At 44.0% G+C, this 21,917-nt stretch overlaps 2 protein-coding genes across 3 annotated transcripts in view; one reads left to right on the forward strand and one right to left on the reverse strand.

Annotated features, from left to right (window-relative positions):
• Nucleotides 1–14,695, forward strand: part of srgap3 (SLIT-ROBO Rho GTPase activating protein 3) — a 64,323-nt gene extending 49,628 nt beyond the window's left edge. The window contains exons 11-22 of one of the 2 annotated variants that reach the window (XM_076036957.1): nucleotides 1,072–1,099; nucleotides 2,193–2,295; nucleotides 3,123–3,183; nucleotides 3,854–3,931; nucleotides 4,004–4,138; nucleotides 5,282–5,387; nucleotides 6,234–6,461; nucleotides 6,544–6,617; nucleotides 8,755–8,935; nucleotides 9,066–9,215; nucleotides 9,822–10,137; nucleotides 11,146–14,695. In XM_076036957.1, the coding sequence (XP_075893072.1) occupies nucleotides 1,072–1,099; nucleotides 2,193–2,295; nucleotides 3,123–3,183; nucleotides 3,854–3,931; nucleotides 4,004–4,138; nucleotides 5,282–5,387; nucleotides 6,234–6,461; nucleotides 6,544–6,617; nucleotides 8,755–8,935; nucleotides 9,066–9,215; nucleotides 9,822–10,137; nucleotides 11,146–11,592 (1,907 nt within the window). In that variant the 3' untranslated portion in view covers nucleotides 11,593–14,695. Of the gene's footprint in view, nucleotides 1–1,071; nucleotides 1,100–2,192; nucleotides 2,296–2,775; nucleotides 2,807–3,122; nucleotides 3,184–3,853; nucleotides 3,932–4,003; nucleotides 4,139–5,281; nucleotides 5,388–6,233; nucleotides 6,462–6,543; nucleotides 6,618–8,754; nucleotides 8,936–9,065; nucleotides 9,216–9,821; nucleotides 10,138–11,145 lie in introns of both variants that reach the window. The other variant, XM_076036958.1, reaches the window with a different exon arrangement.
• eps8l3a (EPS8 signaling adaptor L3a) overlaps nucleotides 1–21,917 on the reverse strand; it is a 273,109-nt gene that overhangs the window by 180,223 nt on the left and 70,969 nt on the right. The gene's annotated exons all lie outside the window — the stretch shown is intronic.

Raw genomic sequence — 21,917 nt, forward strand, 5'->3', positions numbered from 1 at the left:
TTTCTTTCTTTCTTTCTTTCTTTCTTTCTTTCTTTCTTTCTTTCTTTCTAGTAGTAGTAGGAAATGTAAATACTTGTGCCACCTCTGTTTAAAGTGACGGAACAATTTGAAATGATGGAGGTTTTATTTTTGGATAATTCCAAATCCATTCAGACCTCTTGTTTGACCTCCTCTTGCAGAAACTGGGTCCAATGTCAAAGTGGGTTGGTCAGAGGTGCTGCTGACTGCGTCGTCGCTTCTCACGTGTCTGTCGGGAAATGAGCAGTTTCTTTTCCCTCACATGATCGCTTCGCTCCAGAGATTTCATCACGTCTGCCAAAATAACCCGATGAGAAATGGGCGAGTCTCTGCTCTTTGTGGCCGTTGTTGGGAGCGGCGATGAAAATGAAGTTGAGGATTGGTTGGGGGGAAGGGGTAGGGGGGAAGGGGTACACTGACTAGGTTCCAGTTGGTGCTCCAGTCACTGACAGACAAAAAGACATTTCAGTTCATGAAGAGGAAGAAGATGACGAAGAAGAAGAAGAAGAGCCAAGTAAGCTGACGTGGCTTTTGTGGTCAGTTTTGAAGGCCGTGTGTCCTTTCGCTGAGTTTGGCCACTGTGTCACTACCAATATAGCATTCTTTGAGATCTCAGCGAGCGTTTTTGAGAAAAAAAAAAGAAAAAAAAAGGCCAACAAAAGGCTTAGTGAAGCAGATCAGACGTTGCTCTGTCACTGCAGAAGGGCCCCTCCCTCTCCAACATACACACACGGCCGTCGCTGTCGCTACACCCCTCCCCCTCCCCAGCCCCGCCCCCCTCCACCCCCGGCCTCCCATCCCCTGCTTTTCTCCGGCCCTGTGAGGACGTCTATCACTCGGCAGGGCGCGACGGGTCCCCCGAGGATTTCCAGCCTCCGCTGCTCCACGGTTCCGAGGAATGAATAGCGTTAGCGCAGCTCCATTCACAGCTCCCTCAATGGTCATGTTGTTGCTCATTAAAACACTCGAGTGACTGCGGACACTGCAGTCCGTGTGCCGCCAATCACAAAAGACCTAACGTTGCTCCTCTTGTGTTCTGTCCAATCTCCGCAGGGGAGCGGGCCGAGTGCGGAACTACCAGGTCTGTGACATTCCACTCTGTCAACACTCTGCTTGTGTTATTCTGTGCCGGCTAATTTGATTTTTATTGGGAGAATTCAAAAATACAAAACATATTAATAGTTAGATAATGTAACAAGGCATAAGACACGTTACAATCCTATTAAAAAAGATCTTGTTCTGTTGAGAAAATAATCATTTGTCAAATTGTTATCAAGCCGCTGTGCCAGAATCTCTTATTTTAGCTAATGTTTAAAAACAAAACAAAAACATAAGCACTCCCTATATTACCCATATAACTGATAGCCAAAGGCCAAAATGAGAGCCATGCACTGAAGTGTAACAAGGATGTTGTTCTGTTAGCTTATGCTAATTTGCTATTTAGCTATAATTTCCCTTAATTTCTCTTAATTTCCCTGAGGGAGTCATCCCAAAGGGATCAATAAAGTCTATCTATCTAGAAAGTTACAGAGCAAATATAGCCTCAAACAACACTCGTAGCATTTTCTGTAGTTTTTATGCACAAATGACCATCAGACAAAGGTGTTTGTCTCACTGAATTTGGTCTGACACATTTCTATCCTGAGGTCTCAAAACAGTTTTCCCTTTAAAAAAAAATACAAGGAATGTAATTACATAGAGATGTAGAGACTTTTATATATTTGTTGTGCTTTTTTCTCTTTAGAAATTGGCTCTAATGTTTTGATGTTTTTGAGGTTGTGTATGCATGAATTCATAAGAGCTGATAAATCATATGCATGAGTTTTCCATTTAAAATTGCTTTACGGAACTATATAAAACTGTCTCATCAGAAATCATGAAATTTTGACTTGTGCATATTGTGTTTGTGTGGAAAGACGTGTTTGAATTAGTCTCTTTTCAGTCTGACCATATGTCACACTAGGCAGCTGGCTTGATTATTGTCATTAATAAATCATACATAAATCTGTGCCTCTCAAGCCATTGAGAGTTGAGTTTACCGCTGACCTCGAGCTGTGACCCCTGTCCCTTCAGCGGTAATTAACAACAAATTAGAAAAGATTTCATGCCAGCCTTCAACGTGTGAATACAACAAATTAAAATGAGATTTGTTGACTCTGTCCATCATTTCCCAGGCCGCCCACGCTCCCACCCAAACCACAGAAAATGCGGAAGTCTAGGCCTCGCTCCACGTATAACCATAAGCTGTTTAACGGCGATATGGAGAGCTTCATTCAGGTACCTGGTGGTGGTGGTGGTGGAAAGTTAGCACACAGCCCCCTTGAGTGCTGGTGGGGAAAAGGCAGCGAGGGCCGTCTCACTCTGTTCCTCACTTAAGCCTTCTGTTCCGCTCCCCTTGATCGCGATATAACGCCTCTGTTTAACCTCTAATCCCTCCTCTCCCCACGGTGGCTCTGCCGTCAGCGTGGCAGCCAGTTGACTCTGTGCCTCCCTCCGGCGACTTTAATTGCTCTCGGCTATGTTTCTTCAGCTAGCCACTCTTTACTTTGCCGCTGTTAGTGTCAGAATTAGAGTGCCAGAGTACAGCGGGTCTGCTTGGTCCCCTACTGCCTCTTAACTGCACCACAGTCCCTCCTTTAACCTCCAGCCAGGTCGGCTGTCATCCGAACCTCTCTAACGTTGTGCCTTTTCCTCCTCTTCCTCCTCTTCCTCCTCTTCCTCCTCTTCAACTCCATGGCTTGCTTTTTTCTGTCCCAGGGGAAGACGTAATGCCCGTGCCCGCATTCAGGTACCTCTGTTGTTGCATCAGGGTACAAGGGCATGAAAAAAAGCCCAAATAAAACTTTGAGACTAACAGTGCTGCACTACCCTCTGCTTAATCTTTACCTGCCTGCTGTTTGTCTCCAGATTCCTTCAGACTTATCATTGCACTTTTCAGAAAGAATGTTTACAATGTTTTCTCCAATTGTGTAGAAAGCTGTGCAATTTGAATGAAAAAAAAAAAATAGCCTATTGTGTTGGATTCAGAATTCAGTTTATCATTTGTGCTGGTCTGTATTCATTTTAAATACATGTTTTGTTTGCTTTTTCATTCTCTCTCCCAGGACTCAGGTCAACCGATTCCTCTCGTCGTCGAAAGCTGCATCAGATACATCAACCTGTACGGTGAGTGAGAGCGAGTGATGATAAGCGATGCGGCTGCGTAAGGGGGAAAAAACTCCATCGACCTCCCTGAGATGTGACAGCAGCTGTTGGCTGAGGCGATCCATTCCCACAAATAGCCTCAGGTAGCGAGGCCGACCTGCTTCGCCGGCCACCTCGGGCTGCCCGCCAGCAGCCTCACAAGCTCATAACAACAGATCCCACACGGAGAGTTTTCAAATTCCCGTTGGTCGGTTGCTTGGTCAAACACACACACACACACACACACACACACACACACACCACACACACACGCACACACACACACACACACACACACACACACACACACACACACACACGTGCGCGCAGGGCTTTCCAGCTCCTCCCTGTCTGCCCTCACATCTGTCTCCAGCTCTTTGCTGCAGCCTGCAGGCCCTTCCTCTGGATCTGGACCTAATGAAACTCCAGCAAACTGATTAGGAGCTTTCTAACTGGAACCATATGGCGCAGCGTCACCGAAGGGGGCCCCCTCCTGGAAAAATACGCATCTCCCTTTTATTACTAGATTACATTTCCTGCTGTGCGCCCGTGTGTCTCCAACTGAAGGAAGTGGAGAGTGGATGCGCAATCTGTTTTTTTCTTAAATGCTGCATTCTTTTTTTTTTCCCCCCTTCTGATTCTTCCCTCGCAGGCCTGCAGCAACAGGGCATTTTCCGCGTGCCGGGATCACACATGGAAGTCAACGACATTAAAAACTCCTTCGAGAGAGGTGAGTGCGCCGGATAGATCGCGTCTTGGCCTCGTCGGGCGCCGCCACTCAAGTGTTTCTCTCCCGAACCAGGCGAAGACCCTCTGGTCGACGACCAGAACGAGCACGACATCAACTCGGTGGCCGGGGTCCTCAAGCTGTACTTCCGAGGCCTGGAGAACCCTATCTTTCCAAAGGAACGCTTCCAGGATTTCATCTCCACCATGAGTGAGTCGCAAGAAGAAAGAAAGAAAAAAAGAAAAAGATTGTTGAGGGTCGTCGCGGTGGTGAGTGAAAGAGACAGAAGTGGGAGAGGGAGGGACGGCGGCACCTTGCGCTTCGCTCTAAAAAAAAAAAAAAAAAAAAAAACGGCCTGGCTCGCCAAGGCAGGGGAGGCACGCGGGGCAGCACATGGAAGCAATCAACGGCACAAAGGCCGCTGGTTCACGGAGAGGGAAAGCGTGGGCGGCGTCACGCCACAGCGCGTGACTTCACCACAGAACCATTGTTCCAACGGCGGATCCACCTCAGGGGTCTGCGGACAGACGGAAGGTGGCATCTATTAAAGTATCAAATATCACAGTTTGGGAAACTCCTCTGCCATTTTCCCCCCCTCTTTCACCTCACTTGGATCAAATTCCCCTGGGCCAGCAAGGTCTTCACTGCAGGCATAAACACACTCAGAAAAGTTACTCTCCCCCCCCCCCCCATAAATATGTCAATAAAGTTACTCTCCATAGTCTGTTTTCCCCATGATACTTTGCACTTTCGAATTTTTATCCAATCATATTTCAGCTAGCTTGTGTTGTGAGGTTGTATGAAATCTGCCTGATGGCTTCAGAATCAACACTGCAGGCTCCTGTCTGCTGTCACTTGCGATAGCCAATCAGCTCTCGAGACTGCAATGCCAAGGCTAGCTAGCTAGCCTTACGCCAGAGAGTCAGAGAGACTTAACTCACCACCGGACATCCGATGATCAGAAGGTTAATTGACGAATCATCTGCAATTTATAATCCAAATAGTGTGTTTACTGTTATTTTCAATGAATGTTTGTTTTCTCATTGCCTCATTGCTGTTGTTCATGAAACGGCAACAAGTTTATTTGGACAAGCTTGTTTAAGCCCACATTAGCGTACTTTTGCTGGGCTTTGTTGACATGTTTTGACAGTATTGACGGTATCGCGAGGCATATTAATTTATACAGGACGACGAATGATGTCACTGAAGGCCTAGGAATGAAAATGCACGGCCCGCCACTGAGTTTTCCCACGGCGGCGTCTGCTTTGGATCAACTGTCAGACCTCTGTTCCGTTCTGTCCGTCGTCTCACCTTCCTCACCTTCTCCGCCTTGCGCCGTCCGTCTGTCCCCAGAGCTGGAATCTGGCGGCGAGAGAGCTCATCACATCCAGCAGATCGTCGTGACTCTTCCCCGCACCGTCATCATCGTCATGAGATACCTCTTTGCCTTTCTCAACCAGTGAGTCCGGTCACACTGCGAGCCACGCACACCGACACATCTGTGATCCAGTGGCGCGTCCGCCTGCACTTTTTTTCTTTTCAGAAATTATTCATGATGATGGGAAGTCATGACTTGCTGAAGTAATACACCTGTCCTGTCCTTTTGTAACATATGGTTTTGATGCACCATTTTTTTTTTTTTCGTGGGTTGTCCTTCAGACAATGATTTAATTATCGTTTCTTTGGCCTGAGCTCCAGCTGCTGGGTTCTGTTGTCCGACATTCAGTGACGTGCGTGTGAGTTTCTTCTGATTTGGTTTCAAAAAACCAAAGTGTAATTTAGGTGAGAAGGCTTGTCAGATGGAGGTTCTTTCCCAGCAGACGCCTTGTTTACACTGAATTAGAACATAAGCTTTATAATAACTGAATAAATGAATAACTCAGACACAGTCGTACACTTGTTATATATTGATAAATTGCATTAATAATCTTTTTAATAATTTTGAGATTAAAAATCTCAAAATTGCATTTTGTTCTAATCCAGGCAGTCACCTTCAACCCGCTTCAACACGTGCGCTCTCTGAATTGAGCGGATTCTTAACATCCACTGCCCCCAAGTGGCCACAATAAAACCTAACGTTAACCTTGCTTGTTGTATTTGTACCGTATTCCCCCCCCCCCCCCCGCCCCCTTCCTTTTTTTGTGCATATAAATCATCTACACAAACTATACTTACGATTGCAAAACAAACAAACAAACAAACAAGGATTTTCATTTGCATGTGTTATCATCACCATCATTGGCATAAATTAGTCATTCGTTCCGAGCAAGAGAAGCCGATTGCAACCAACGACGCCGTCCTTCAGTCTCTCCCAGTACAGTGACGAGAACATGATGGATGCCTACAATCTGGCCATCTGCTTCGGCCCGACCCTGATGCCCATCCCGGACGGCCAGGACCCTGTCGCGTGCCAGGCACCTGTCAACGAGGTCGTCAAGACCATCATCATCCACCACGAGGTCATCTTTCCCAATCAGCGCGAGCTGGACGGCCCAGTGTACGAGAAGTGCATGACCGGAGGCGAGGAGTACTGGTGAGTGTGGAGCGCAAAACATCCTTTGGGTCAGAGTCGCAGTCTGTACCTCGGAGTTACTTACCGTCCGTCTGGTCCGCAGTGACAGTCCCCACAGTGAACCAGGGGCCATCGACGAGGCCGACAACGGAACTGAGCCGCACACCAGTGATGAAGGTCAGTGCGTCGTCGCGGGAATCTTTCATTTCTTTTTATTGAAGCAGCCACGTTATGACCCAATAAGTCTTCGGCTGTAAAGGGGCGCCTTAATAGGATTTTGCTTCATCTGTCTATCACTTTGGCCTTATAACCCAAATATTGATTGAACTGCCTTGACATTTTGCACGCACGCACACACACACACACACACACACACACACCAGCATCTCAGGAGGGACAAAGTAGCGCAGACTCTGGCGGTCTGCTACCTTCACCTGCACAGCAAGCTGGCTGCAAGATATTGTGTGAATTAAAAAAAAATAATAATAATAATGATAAAAAAGAGAGATGATGGCATTATATCTGTTTCACATGTGATTTGCATGAAGTGCAGATTGGGGGGAAACAAAAACGCCAACTTTATCGGTGATCTAACTTTGTTCATATCGACGTCGCACCTCCCAAATATGTGTTTGCTTCGCATGTTAGCTGTTATTGTGAGACTTGTGGCTGTGGATCTTTGAGTGTCTGCAGCATGAATCTCAATATTGTGCCATCAAACAGGCCAGTCCTCTTCTGACGAAACGCCTCTGTGGTCGTGAGCCACATCACTGTTCACCCCCAAGAGTGTGCACAGACAGAGTGCATCAAAGACGCTTCTCGGTCACAAGGGAAAGAGGATGCTTTTTTTTTTTTTTAGTCTATGAAGGAAAAAAGACAAATCCCAAAACCTTTTTTTTTTTTTGTTTTATTACCCAACAAAAGGGTGTCAAGTCTTACTGTGAGTGATGCAGTTTGAGCCGTCTCTCTGTGACGAAGCCTCACCTCCACACTGACATTTTGGACCCAGCTCGCTTGACGGAAAGGCGAGCGAGGCTTCCGCTGCAGAGGCTCGTGGTCGCAAAGGCCTCATGTGATGCTGCGATGCTTTGAGGTTTGAGGTTGCAGGCGAGACGAGTAAACAGTGTTGGCATGGCGCACCGCCTCTTTGATCACACACGCCCGGTCTGTGTGTGTGTGTGTGAGAGAGAGAGAGAGAGAGAGAGAGAGGGCGGCAGAGTGAGCGCCCCCCCCCCCCCCCCACCCCTCCTCGCTCGCTCGCTCGCTCGCTCTTTGTTTCGCATTAGTCAGCCGTTCTCCTGGGACTGTGTCCTTTGTGCAGTGTTTCCCCTCAGTTCTTCAGTCCCAAGCCTTTGAATGCAAAAATGCGGCAGGTACAAAAAGCAGAGCACATGCCGTACACAAAGTAAAAAAAAAAAAAAATCTCCTGTGAAGTCGGCAAAGAGTCAACGATCTCACCGATAAACAAGTTGAGTCTGTGCATTTAATTCTCCTGATGGATATTTACAAAGACTCCTGAGCCTTTTTCTTTGCTCTGCTGATAACTCGAAACATACAACACAAAAGGTTGATCCCCACAATCACATTGTACTGGTCAGAGAGTCGGCTATGGACATTAAAGAAGATGAAAATCTTCAAATTTTTGGAGAAAAATAATTTGTTTGTCCAAGTGAGCTCTTCATGATGCTGCCCCCCCTTTGTTGAAATCAGTCCATGCAGTCCCACTCCTGAAGCATATGGCCTGTGTTAAGCAGGGTCAGGTTTGCAATTGCTCAGGTCACAAGGCGTTTTCTCTATTGGTTTTAATCACAAAATTCTCTAATGATCATGTAGCATCACTGATAGCAATATAATAGTATTACTATTATGTCATCATTTGAACGTGAAAAATCATCTATTGTCACAACAGTTTTGTGTGACATATTTTTATCTGTGTTTTAGTAACCTCAAAATCTGTTTTAAGGCACTTTAAAAAGAAAAGAAAAAAAGAAGGTGACATTAAAACTAATACCATGTCTGATAATGTACCCTTTTACTGACCTCTGCTGGCTTGTCTGTTTAAATACACCAGAGGCAACACGTTTCTATTCCCAAATGTATTTTCTTTCATCTTTTCTTTTATCTTAAACAGTGAAAGAGGCCATGAAATTAGTTGGTGTGAGTGAAAAGGATGCAGAGGATAGAGTCAGATGGAGGCTGGTGATTGGCTGTTAATCGAATGCTCCCCAAAGGAGGGAAGAGGGATTTACAGTATAGATTGAGACAATCCCGGATGAGCTCTATTTACTGTGGTAATCGTCTCCTGTGTTTGCAGAGATCGAACAGATCGAGGCCATCGCCAAGTTTGATTACGGCGGACGCACTCCCAGGGAGCTGTCCTTCAAGAAGGGAGCCTCTCTGCTGCTCTACCACCGAGCGTCCGAAGACTGGTGGGAGGGTCGGCACAACGGCGTGGACGGCCTCATCCCTCATCAGTACATCGTAGTGCAAGACCTGTAAGGAAACTGCAAGCATTCTCCATGAAAACTGATAAAAATGATATATATATATATATATGTATATATATATATATATTTTTTTTTTTTTTCTTTTTTTTTTTACAAGTTTGTTCCTCTGCTCTTTCAGAGATGACGCTTTCTCCGATAACCTCAGCCAGAAGGCCGACAGTGAAGCGAGCAGCGGGCCGATTGTGGACGACAAGGGCTCATCCAAAAACGACGCCCCTTCTCCCTGTGAACAATCACCTGATTTCACTTTCGGAGGCGTGATGGGCAGGTAGATACAAACAACAAGAGCATTTGAGATTTCTGTCTCAAGCCACACTTTCACTGTTAGATATCAGCTCCCTCTCTGACTGTTGACATTCACCTTCTTCTGTCCTTCTCTTTATAACACCTCACATCCAGCTGTTGCTCTGCCAGCCTTATAAATAGCAAGAGGCAACTGCACCTTTTCTTGAAAAGGGCATGGCAGAAAGTGGAATGAAGCATTAGCACATGACAGAGTAGCAATAATTTGTAGCTTTGCGTCATGGACTGGTCACATTTTCCTGATCATGTTAAAAAAAAAAAAAAACACTTGAGTTGAATTTAACAACCAATGAAATTATCCAGCATAATTTTAGCTAGCTTTAGCATTTCCAGCTCGTTGACTGAACATTCACACATTTGCAGCGCCATATCCTTAGCATTGCTACGCAACGTTTTAGGACATTTTTGCTAAGTGGGTGTTGGTGGCTTCGTATATGAGACTAGGTAGGGGGCGGAGCGATGGCGACGAGGGGCGTGCGAGGTTTACCTGCAGTGCCCAGCTGCAGATTGTAGGCTCGTTGCCCCTTGAAAGAAGCCGTGCTTGTCGGTTTGAACGGAAGTCTCTCCGCAGGGTGAGGCTGCGCTCCGACGGCTCGGCACTTCCTCGCCGCCGCAGCGGCCCCGAAACCAACAGTCCCACCAGGGGGGCCGACACGCCGCCGCGGGCCGCCGCCTGTCCCAGTAGCCCTCACAAGATGTCCATCAGCAAAGGTCGGATGGAGAGCCCGGAGAAGAGGCGCCTGGGCACCTTTGGCAGCGCTGGAAGCATCAACTACCCGGAGAGGAAGGCTTATCCTGAGGGCCACCCTCTGAGGCCGGGGCCCGGGGCCACTCGGCACAGCAGCCTGGGGGACCATAAGACACTGGAGACGGAAGCACTGGCTGAGGTATCTGACAGGAAATCTGATCATTTCAGATATCTGGTCTTTTTTTCATGTGAATTCCTGCTGGTCTATGTTCATAACTTTGTTGCCTCTGATTTGATAGAAAGTACACATTTTATGTTTGTCACAGTTTATGTTTGAGCCAGACCCCCCTGACGGCTGACATGAATGGGATATCATGAGCTTATCTTTAGCTTTGACAAAGACCAACTTCATATCTATTTGGGTATTTATTTAAAAAAACAAAAAAATAAAAACAAAGTGTCTTCTATTGATATATTTCGATGGACAAACAATGACTCTTCCCAAAAATTTCTTGATCTTGAGATTTCTGAGTCTGAGTTCTGGACACGAAAACAAAATCAGTGACCTGCCTTTCAGTCCAACATTTTAGTTTCTTACTCTGGGGTCTCATGGGACGCCTGTGTTAAAAAAATAAATAAGTAAAAAATAAAAACTTAAAAGGAAATGTCCTGGATCCTCTTGTGACAGTGTTCAGGGACATCACAACAATGAGAATTTCCTTTCTTGACCCTGCATGAAAAACTTTGAGATTGACGGTGACTTTGAGATTTTAGAATGGCTGAAAAGAAACAAGTTTTTATGTGCCCTCTCAGTGTTCTTTGTTGCTTTGTTAGTGTCCGATTCTTCTGTCGTATTGTTAATTTTTTTTTGATTTTTGATTTGTATTTGTCATTTGTATTGTTATTTCTTCTGACCTGCCAGGGACTGCAGATAGAAAGTAGCCTTTGGCTAATTTGGGCATATTTACATCTCTTTTTCAAGATTTGCCCAACAGTGTGCACATATATAAATATGGTGCAACCCCACCTTTGCCTGATGACAGGCTAAATAGGCTTCATTCACACCTACTGCCATGAGTTCAGTTAAAGCAGTGATAGAAGATAAGACAAGATGTCTCAACCTTTATAGTTAAAACTCTTGGTTTTATGTTTTTATATTAAGAATATATTTTTTCCATTGTTTCCATTCTGGTCTCTCACCCAACAGGACATCGAGAAGACGATGACGACGGCGCTGCACGAGTTGCGTGAGCTGGAGCGGCAGAACACGGTCAAACAGGCGCCGGACGTCGTCTTGGACACCCTGGAGCCCATGAAGAACCCGGTCAGCTCCGAGCCCGGCAGCCCCCTCCACACCATCATGATCCGCGACCCGGACGCGGCCATGCGCCGCAGCAGCAGCTCCACCTCCGAGATGATGACCACCTTCAAGCCTGCTCTGTCGGCCCGGCTGGCGGGCGCTCAGCTGCGCCCGCCGCCCGTGCGACCCCCGCGGGCCCCCTCCGGCCAGCACCGCTCCAGCAGCTCCAGCTCCTCCGGGGTGGGCAGCCCCGCCGTGACTCCCACTGAAAAGATGTTTCCCAGCAGCAACTCGGCCGCCGGCTCCGCGGTGAACACGTCGGGCGACGGCGGGGAAAAGTCCGGCACCATGTAGCGAAGAAGGAATGTGGCCTGGCGGGGAGGTCGGGGGGCGTTCCGAGATGGGCTTATTGGAATGGGTACCGAAGTGTGAAAGGCAGATGTGGATGTTTTCCTTTCTGTTTTCCGCCCGACATCATCCGCCCATTCAAGGAGGCTGACTTAGTGTGACCACGGTGATGAGGAAGAGGGGGAGGAAGAGGAAGCTCGATAGCCGAGGGCTTAACTTTCTTTCAAACTTGATCTCAACTGTAGAAAATGTGCATAGGAACACGTAGGTTTACCTCAGCGTCAACTAAAACGCGTAGCCATGAGCTCGTTTCTCAGATACAACTGTGCAAAGAAAGCAAGGGAGGCGATGACCGTGTAGAAAAAAAAACCAACAAAACAAAAACAAATGGTCTTTTCCATTCCAGCCGCTCCTGCTGATTCGCAGCAAACACCTCGTTTGGGCTGGTGTCAACACCCAGCCTAGAATGCCATGTCTGTTTACCACTTCAGTCACAGGCCTCGTGACTGTGCACAGCAAACTTACTTGAAGTCGCTCTCTGATTGTACAGCAGCACAGGGGGATATTGTAAAGGGTGGAGGTGGAGGTGGAGCCGCCCTCCAGGTGGCAAAGTGTAAATGTCTGCATGCAGAGTTTGGAGAATTAAGGAAAATGCGAGCAAATGCATTCATGGGGCATCTTGTATCGACATGGGCTTCTCTTGCAGGCATACAAGATAAAGTTGCTCAGCTTCTCATGCAGGCTTACAAGATAAAGTCGCTCAGCTTCTAATTTTACGTAATACTTAGGGATGTTAATGTAATGATGTAATGTACCTTAAATCTGCAGTCTACGCTCTTAACAATGAACCTGAGGAAGAAAAGCATTTCAAGATGATGATGGTGATAATGTGTGGAGTCTTGGGGTATCTCTATTCAGACTAAAAGAAAAATCATCCCAGGTGGTGGGACAGTAGGTGGTAGGTTCACAGTGCAACATGTAGAAAAATAATAAATCAACTAATATATAGGAACGGTGTTGTAAACTTGTACAGATTAAAGTAGGTCGTCATTTCAGTCAATTTTTTTTTTAGTGTTATTCTTGTACAGGAATGATGGAGGTTTTCCGTGAGCAGCTCTTGCAGAGCTCATCTTGCAAGTGCGTTGGAATCATCTCTCTGCTCCCCGGCTGCCTGCCGGTTGCTCCTTCTCGGGTTGAGCTGTAGAAAACTAGCCGGATGCTGTCCGACAGGCGACGACGGCAGAGAAAGCGTCTTTATGACTGATGTGATATTTGACACGATTGCCCATTTTTAGTTTTTCCTCTGCACATATCTTCCAAAACCTGAGCTTTCGTCCGTGCAAGTCCAATTTATTCCTCTGTCAAATTCATCAGGCAGCCCTTCCTTGCAGAGGCGCCTGTGCAGTGCATGCGGTGACATGCTAACTGCTAAGTTTTTTTTTAGCTGGCTCGGTAAGAGCAGAGCAGAGCATCATTACATCTTGTCATTCTGAAAGCTCTTATGCAGAGACCTCGATAAAAATAAATAAATGAATAATCAACAAGCCTGCTCAGGTTTGCATGTTTTGTGCTGTAATGACTGATCCATATTCTTAAGGTAATGTAACAATGGCTGTGTGTGGTGCCTTGCCCCATGGAGAAATGCACAAACCAACTTAAAAAGTGGATGCCCCCCCCCTTTCTGATACTGGCCTTAACATCCACATGAACTGAGTATTATAAATTAACTCTGCTTGTTCGCATCGCTTTAAGCTAGCGGGATCAGACTGATGCTTTTAATTAGCCAAAGAACCGTGCTGGTCAGCATTATAAAGTAGGACCCGCACCCACTGTGACTGCTGCGGTCAGTCTTTGATTTCTGGTGAGACACATGAAAATGATTGCTCGTGCGTTAATAATCGTTTGTGTATCGAAGTAATCAGAATACGTCCTGAGTGCAAGCGCAAAAAAAAAAAAAAAAAAAAAAGCTCAACCATTTATTGCACACCTTTGCCCTCTGTTGGTCCATGTTGGCATCGCTTCCTGATTCCGCCCACCCATGTGATTCCACCATGTTCAAAATTACAGCCACTTGGCACCTATTTCTAAAGTTGTTGTTTTTTTGTTTTTTTTTAAGTTCCAGTTGTGTAGTTGTGTCTGTTGAGTTTTTTTTTTTTTTTTTTTTTTCAAAAAAGTGCTTATTCATAGACAAAAAGCTTTTATGAAATTAGAGAAAGCACGCACATTTCAGAGGGCATAACTCTCATTCTATTACGACAAGATTGTTTTTTTGTTTTTTTTAATTTATATACACTTATTTAAGTGGAGCAGAACATTTCAGTGCCTTTTGTGCACTACATTAATTTTTATTGTACTTTTGTATTTACTTTTTTTTTTTTTTTTTAACTATTAGTTGTCATGTTTCTGATGAAGTGGTGTTGCTTTTACATGTTTACGTTCTGTACTTAATCTTCCATAAGAGCTACATATTGTGAAAAGATATCCCTGTCGTGAATGACAGGACGGAATCATTGTTAAATGCTCATCTGTGCTCTAGTGATCACTGTAGAATAAGAGTTATTAAAAACTACTGTGTACCTAAGTCATGGGTGAAGTTTAGTGAAATAATCTAAGAATTTTGTTTTGGATCAGGGTTCGACTGCCTGTGTTGTGTCGTAATTTCTCAAGTTAGGTAGAACTTGGCAGTGGTGTTTGAAGAAGAAAAAAAAAAGAGAAGAAGAACGCTGGGCTCATGTGGACGCTTCTGCAAAAGTGAAAGGTCACATGGTTCCCTCCTCCTTTTCCCTTCAGGGAATCCCAGTTAGCGAGGCTTCCTGGAATATGTGCTGAAACTGGTTCACTGTCAACTGACATTAAAAGACAGTGACTAATGACCTACCCCAACCCAACCAAAAAAAAAAACAAAAAAAACAACAACTTTGCTTTGCTTAAAAGAACCACCTAGTCACATTGTTGGGTGCTGGTATGTGAGGGTGATTTTTTTTTTTTTCCTTGGGTCATGTGAGGCTGTTTGTTGGTGAATGTCTGTTTAGTTGAAACCCTGTGATGTAATGTACAAGACCAGAAACCCTGCCTCCTAATAAAACCATTACTGTTGTCAAGGTTTGAATACAGTCTGCAAGTTATTTGTTGTTGCTGCTGTTGTTGTTGATGCCAATGATTTATTTATTTTTTTTAAATCAATTTTGATTTTATAAGTTTTTAATGTTATTGGATTCCAATCAGGCTCCAGATTGATGTCATCTCAGTGTTAAAGTTCCTTTCAAACCCACAGACCATCACTCTTCTGTTCAGTATAGATTGAAAAAGCAAGCGTTTGCAGCATAAATTAAGCAGACCTAACCATAAAATGACTGTACTGGCTTTAACTTAGCTCTTAATGTTTTGAATACTAAGATCTTTGATAAAGTGATGCTGGGTTAAATACGAAAGACTCTTTCTGTGAGAGAAAAACTAATGGAATAGCTCATCAAGTATGATGCGTACATTGGAAAAAAACAACAACAACAAAACCTTAAGTTTATCTTCCTGGATGTATCTGCATGGCTTTATGAATCCAAATAAATATTCTTATTTCTTACATTCAATATTTCTATCCCATTGCTATCAGTGTATCAGCCGATGGTCACAAAACAAAATGGAAAACGTTGGGTCACGTGACCACCAGGATTATTTTCTCAACACGTTACTGTGTAACACGTCCTCAACACGTCCTGTGCAAAAAATAAATAAAGCTCATACATAAAGATGTCGGGTCTCTCTGACTCTCTGACCAGAGGGAGAATCTGAAGTTCCTCAATAAGGCAGCAAAGTGTGTGAGGGTCACTTAGCTGGGTCTTCAACATCAAACTACCACTCTGAGCGAATTGAATTTGATAGAGGTGGCACTCGGGGTGTCTCATCAGAGTTCAGGGTTAGCCAGTGCCGCCCCGAACACCCTCCGCCTCTGAAGGCTAGTACCAATCCAACAATACACAAAAAATAAAACCTCTTGCTAACTGAAGTCTGTCAGTTAGCAAAATGTATTAGATAATAAATGAAAAATAATTAAAATAATAAAACCTCCATCCAGACTAATTGTTCCCTAGATATTTCATCCTGCAGGAATTACAGTTTGTTTTGTTGTTGTTGTTGTTGTTTGTTTTGTCCTTTTGTCCAGTGACCTCCAGGACTTGCGCACCATACACGTCCCAGTCCCTCCACCCGCCACCGTGCGCGCGACTTGCACCGTTAATGAACACACGGCGAACGCATGCCCGCCGCAGTCTGTATGTAGTTCACGTTGTGGCCACACGATGGAGAAATTGCAGAGCGCAAAGTGTTTGATTGAGAATCTGATCGGCATGGCAGGCGCGTCATCAAGGCCGCTTTGATTTCCCTTAAGCGTGTCGGTTACCCACAGTTTTGCATACGTTTGACGACGACTTCATCCCGTGAGATTTGCTTCGCGGTCCATTGATCAGAAAACATTCCATCAGCACCTCACATCACTGCAGCGCAAACAATATTCAATTAGTTCTACCTGAGGAGGCCCGGATCAACAACAACAACTACAACAACGTGTCAAACAAGCAAACAAGCAAACAAGCGCTTGCACCTCTTTTTTTTCTTCTCTTTTAGCGAATAAACATCTGAGGAATTTAGCCAGATAATGAACAAATCCGGAAGTGCTGACAGTTTGAAAACGTGCCCGAGGGTCTGCGGTCTTATTTTGTGGACTGAAGATGTGAAACTTTTTGGAAGAATTGTTTGTTAGGCAATCAGTAGATCAGGGGAGGGGTAGATATTATCTCATTCTGAGAATATAAATGCATTAGAAATGACCAGAAGGACAAATGCACATTGATTTACTATTGCTATGTGTTTAGTTTTTGTGTGTATGTGCAGTGTAGTGTGCATGCATTTGTGTGTGTGTTTAGTCTATTTTGGATGTTCACTGTGGTTCACTGTGACCATGTCAAACGGATTCATTGAAGTTTTCACAGAAGGTTTCTAATATTGTTTCATAGCTTCTACAATACTGTTTCCGACCAATAGTTCAGTCCTGAGGTGTGTTTGTCATCCGTTTATCATTGCATTTGTGTTGCATATTGTTTTTGTGGGCCAACAGTCCAAATGAAGTCCCGCACTGGCCAGCGGCACCGACGGTGCAGGCGGCAATGACTTTGGCATCAACAAACCAAAACCACAATGAGTGGGAAAGGTTCAGGGATTGCCGTGTGCCGTGTCTGGAGGAACTGAAGGTGCAGCTACTTCATCAGGGGAGAACAGCTGCTCCAGCTGGTGTCGGCGCACACTTCCTCTCCCGTGGCCTCCATCCGACTCATCTTCCATCTTAATTAACACGAAAAAACGAGAGCAAGCGAGCCGCCACTTTGTGAGTAAGGGTTAGAGCGCAATTATAGTCACTTAGTGCGAGCTTTTAACATTCTGTCATCAGCGTAGCTCCTCTAGGATAATCAGCGGCGAAGCAGTTGTACTCACATCATTTAATTGCACTTAAAGATCGGTAATTATCTCTTGTTGCTTTGAATTTTACACATGTGAACTGGAGAAATCCATGTTAAGTGTATGTGTGCGGTTGTGCTTTAACTGCCCTGTTAAAAAATAGTAAAAAACATAAAATATATTTTCTTGATTATAATAGTATAACGCTGTTTTTGGTGTTTGGCTGAGCATCATCGGTACTTTCACCAAATCACTATTGTCTCTTTGAGGATTAGCACTGCTTGAGTTTGATTGCAAGCTGTATTTTCTCCATTTTGAAGCAGTTTAGACCCTAATAATAATGATCATAATTTTGCTTAGCATATGTTTATTACTGTGAAGTCTCTTTGTTGGTTGACAGATGGTATTGAGTCATGGATTCGCCTGTTCCAGTGTGCTTGCCTGAAGTTTTTCTTCAGTTCTCCTTGAAGGACATTTATTGATTTTATCCAAATCAAAGACAGAATTCATTTCACGCTCTGGTCTACACGTCAACAATTTAGCTTCTTAATCTATAAAACCATGAAGAACGCACCTCTTGACATGGCGCAGTGATGTTAGAGGGTTGCATTTCTAGTTTTCTGACGGTTATTCTTCTGTGTCAGGTGGAGCGCGAGGTTCGTCTTCTGAAAGTGCCAGGCGGCCCGTGTTGGCTTGAGCCAGAGACAGGCTTCCTACATGCTGCAGCGATCCCTCAGTTGCACCGAGCTGAAAAGCCACCACAAATCGCTTCTGCGGGAGACACGCCACCCATCAAGCACAACATCATTAAGTCCCTGTTCATGATTTTTCAGTGGAATTCCCACTTGTGCCTGTGCCTCGGATATGCGGAGATCTTCAATTATCTTCCAGTCTCGATATGCAGGGCAGACACCCTCTCAATATGTAAGAGAAGGCTTATATACATTCTTCTTGATCACTTTTATGGGCCACACACCCTGATATAGACTTAGACCACAGAGACCATTTCCATTTTACACTGAGCATCCACACGTCATTAGCTATGCAGGTTACTGCCTTGAATTTTTATCATTTTTCAAAATTCTATCATCTGAGTTTCTTGTTAGCTGTGAATTCTGCTGAGCGGCAGTGGCTCCTATTATTACAGGTAATATAACATTTTTATGGTTCCTCTAATCATCAAATGAACTTTTGAGCTCCTGCTTAGCCCAATTTCCTGTACACATTCAATTTTCCTTTGCTCTTGGTTTCCCTCACTTACTGTTATTCTGAGGAGCGGTTGAAGCGAGAGATCTCTCAGACCCTAAACTACGTCAGTTAATCACAATAAATATTAGAACCGTGTGGTTTTTGCTTTCTTCTGATTGAAGGTGTCATGACATCATTTCTCTTTTGAATTGAAGCTTCAGTATGTATGTCCACAGATCTGTGGACATACAGTGCCGACAATACATGCAAAGGGCAAGCAGAGCAGGAAATCTTTGAACTTTAATGAGGTATGTGGCATCTTCAAACTTAAACAAACACATATGTCTGTTTATATATATCAGTGGTGTATACCTATGTATCACATATATATATATATATATATATATATACATATATATATATATATATATATATACATATATATATATATATATACATATATATATATACGTACATATATATATATATATATATATATATATATATATATATATATATATATATATATATGTGTGTGTGTGTGTGTGTGTATATATATATATATGTATATGTACACATATGAGTGTGTATATGAAAAAAGCAAAAAGCAAAAAAGCAACTTCTAAAGACGTCCAACTTGTAGCTAAGGCAGATAGAAGAAGATTTTTTTTTTCTGTTTCTCTGTGACAGTTAAATCAGACCAGACAAACACACTCACACACAGACAAATGCAAAAAAGCAAAAACAAATTAACAGCTCAAACTGAGACCTCTTATTATCATCACAAAAGGACAAAGCCTGTGTAAGTCCTTTGTTTACCGCCGCACACAAGCCTGCCCTCCTCTGCTCGCTCCTTTTCTCCAACAGCTCCAGCCTTCGTTATAACCACAACTGTGGCCCTGACAGGTTCACTTCTGTGCTCTGGGTAACACACATCTCATTGACATGCTGAAGGTCTCATTAGACATAGATATGTACATACACGGTGCAGAGCTGTGTGTGTGTGTGTTCTGGCGCGGGCCTTTCAAGCGAAATGCTGTTGAAGCAAACACACCTGACACCCTCTGTGATCGGAATACTGAGCTTTTGCAACGTTGGCACACGCAAAGTTTTTTGGTAGATTTAACGCTTTCTGTGAGCCGCCGGAGTACCACGCTTAGGATAAAGATTCATGTATCCGTCGGAAATTGCTTTAGGCCCACGTCTATGTGAAAACGACAGATGCGTTTGCTGTCAAAGGTGGAACGCCGTCTTCATTTACAGCGCATATCAGCGGCAGCAGAAAGCTGCGATAGAGCTCCGCAGTATCTGAAACCTCCCCTTCCGCATTAATATGCTGCTCTTGCTTGATGTACGTCTTGCTCCACATCAGACGCCTTCACACGCGACACATCGATGAAGAAAATCATTCAAGACGTGGTTGTCGATGTCACGTGCGGCATTACCATTTGCTGCAAAATGTATCGCTATCGCAAGGCCCGCAATTACTTGATTCCCGGCGCACACTAAACTGGAGCTGCGACTACATTTAAAAAACAACATACATCATCTGATCAGTCAGCAAAGAAGAGCATAAATGGTGAAAACAATAACAGTAAGTGCATTAAAGGAATGGTTCACAGCAAAGGCTCTCATGACATTTCCTCATTAAAGCAACTGCTTCAGAGTTTCATTAACAAAAACAACTCAACCCATCAAAAGCCTGTATTAGCCATGCCCTCCAATATAAAAATCCCATATTCCAAGCTAGTTTTCTGCTCTCATTCAAGTTTCTGCCTAGTTGAATGTGTTCAGGTGATGACATCAGCCACCTGTGTTCCCTTGCTGCTGGAAGCTCTGTCACAGTGAGAGGGACTGGGACCTGTTAGTGGAGTCAATGACCACAGGGGATTGATCTCCGTCTAATGCTGTTGCTGATCACATAAACATTCTACATACGTTTTGCATTCACTGATACGGCAGTTCTTGTCCGTTGAACCACGGTTCTATCAACGAGTCATTGGAACCTTCCTTTACAAATGAGCGAGTAGCAAACGAGTGAACCGTTCCTTGAAGAGGAAAACATATTCCAATAGACTTGATAGTAAATGATCCCATGAGTGGTTTCCCTACATCAAGCTGCAATTCTACAAATTGAATTGCGCTTTCTTCATTTCTAATCCAGTATAGCGATGCTTAGTGGTACGATTTGATTGATTTGTCTCACAGTCAAAATACTTATGTAACCAGCTGTTCTGAATGACCTAATTTTTCCAACACATTCAGTGCGTGGTGTCATCTTGGTAAAATTATCATATAATTGCGGCTTGGCTCACTCCCCGAACAACCCGAGTTTCCAAGCCCATCAGAATGTCTCAGCAAAGTGCCAACAGCGGTCAACTGCAGCTGCAGTCATTTCTGATGCAAAACTGAGGCCACTCTATGATGCGTTAACACGGCCGTGTAATAATTTGCAGCAGATCTGCTTAAATCAACAACATTTCTTCATAATGAACGGAGCTCTCAAATGTCAAACACAGTCGTGCTTTGGCCTCAACTTTAGAAATTCATTGACTCCTGCCATTTTGACATTTTGACTTCCTTGCATGCAAGTAGGTGTGACTTTTGGCAACAGAGAATAATGAACGTTTTGAGGGAGGGGACCGGAGGGAGGGAGTTATAATGTGATAACGCATACTGCACCCCATTATACACGCTTGTCATTTTCTGTGACACTTTCTGTGGTAAATGTCAGGGGAAACTAAGTAATATATAAAATATGTGGTGCATAGAAACAAATGTAGGCAGTTGATGGTTTTTAAAAATCTATCTATCTATCTATCTATCTATCTATCTATCTATCTATCTATCTATCTATCTATCTATCTGACAATGTTGCTAAAAGATAACTTGATAACCAGCTATCTTGATAGCTTAAGTCCTTTAAATTAAAGCATTTTTATTAATATGATCTAGAATCTAAATAAGAGCCTGTTTTTTCTCATACAGACACTTGTACTTCTGGACACTTTGCAATGTATATTTCAGCTGAAATGAACATCGCTGCCATGATGGAGGCACCACAAGTAAAGTCATTAGTTATGGAACACAACAATTTTCCACTCTTGGGTTTCCTGGTAAGACCTGTGGTTAGATTTAAAAGTGTTTAAATTCTGCGGCTTTGACGTGGTAAATGAAAAGAATACAAACATCTGGTAAAGTCTGGTTTGGATGACAACCTGACCTCAGTATGTGGTTTCCAAAAGCTGGGCCAAAGCAAAGTGTTTATAGCTTCTGTGCAACCATTTATTTGAGATGAGACTGAGTTGCTGAAGTCCAAAGGGACTTATCTTAAAAAGGAGTGTTAACATATACTTGATGCGGGCTGGACTCATCCTCAGTGATGTTACCTGGGGTGATGGAGTGTTTTGGGTCTCTCAGACATCATACACTCTCTCCAAGGCAAATCAGCCTGGATTGACCAGGCCCCAGTTTAAAGCCAGTCACCGTATATAAAGGTAAGTTTGGTTACAGAGGTGAGGCTGAGAAGGAGTGTAGTAGTGATCACTGTCTGGGAGGTTACTGCAACTAAGGTGTGCATAGTGAGTGGTAGGATAGACAAAGAAAAGAGGAAAAAAAGAATGAAAGGAGTCTGACAGTGATGTCATGAGCAAGAATATAGACGGCCTTGCACAAGTGTGACATTTACACAGAAC

Source organism: Nelusetta ayraudi, unplaced genomic scaffold (assembly GCF_046127955.1).
Source record: "Nelusetta ayraudi isolate G7.1 ecotype Tasmania unplaced genomic scaffold, CSIRO-AGI_Nayr_v1 ptg000050l, whole genome shotgun sequence".
In the NCBI taxonomy this organism is placed as follows: domain Eukaryota; kingdom Metazoa; phylum Chordata; class Actinopteri; order Tetraodontiformes; family Monacanthidae; genus Nelusetta; species Nelusetta ayraudi.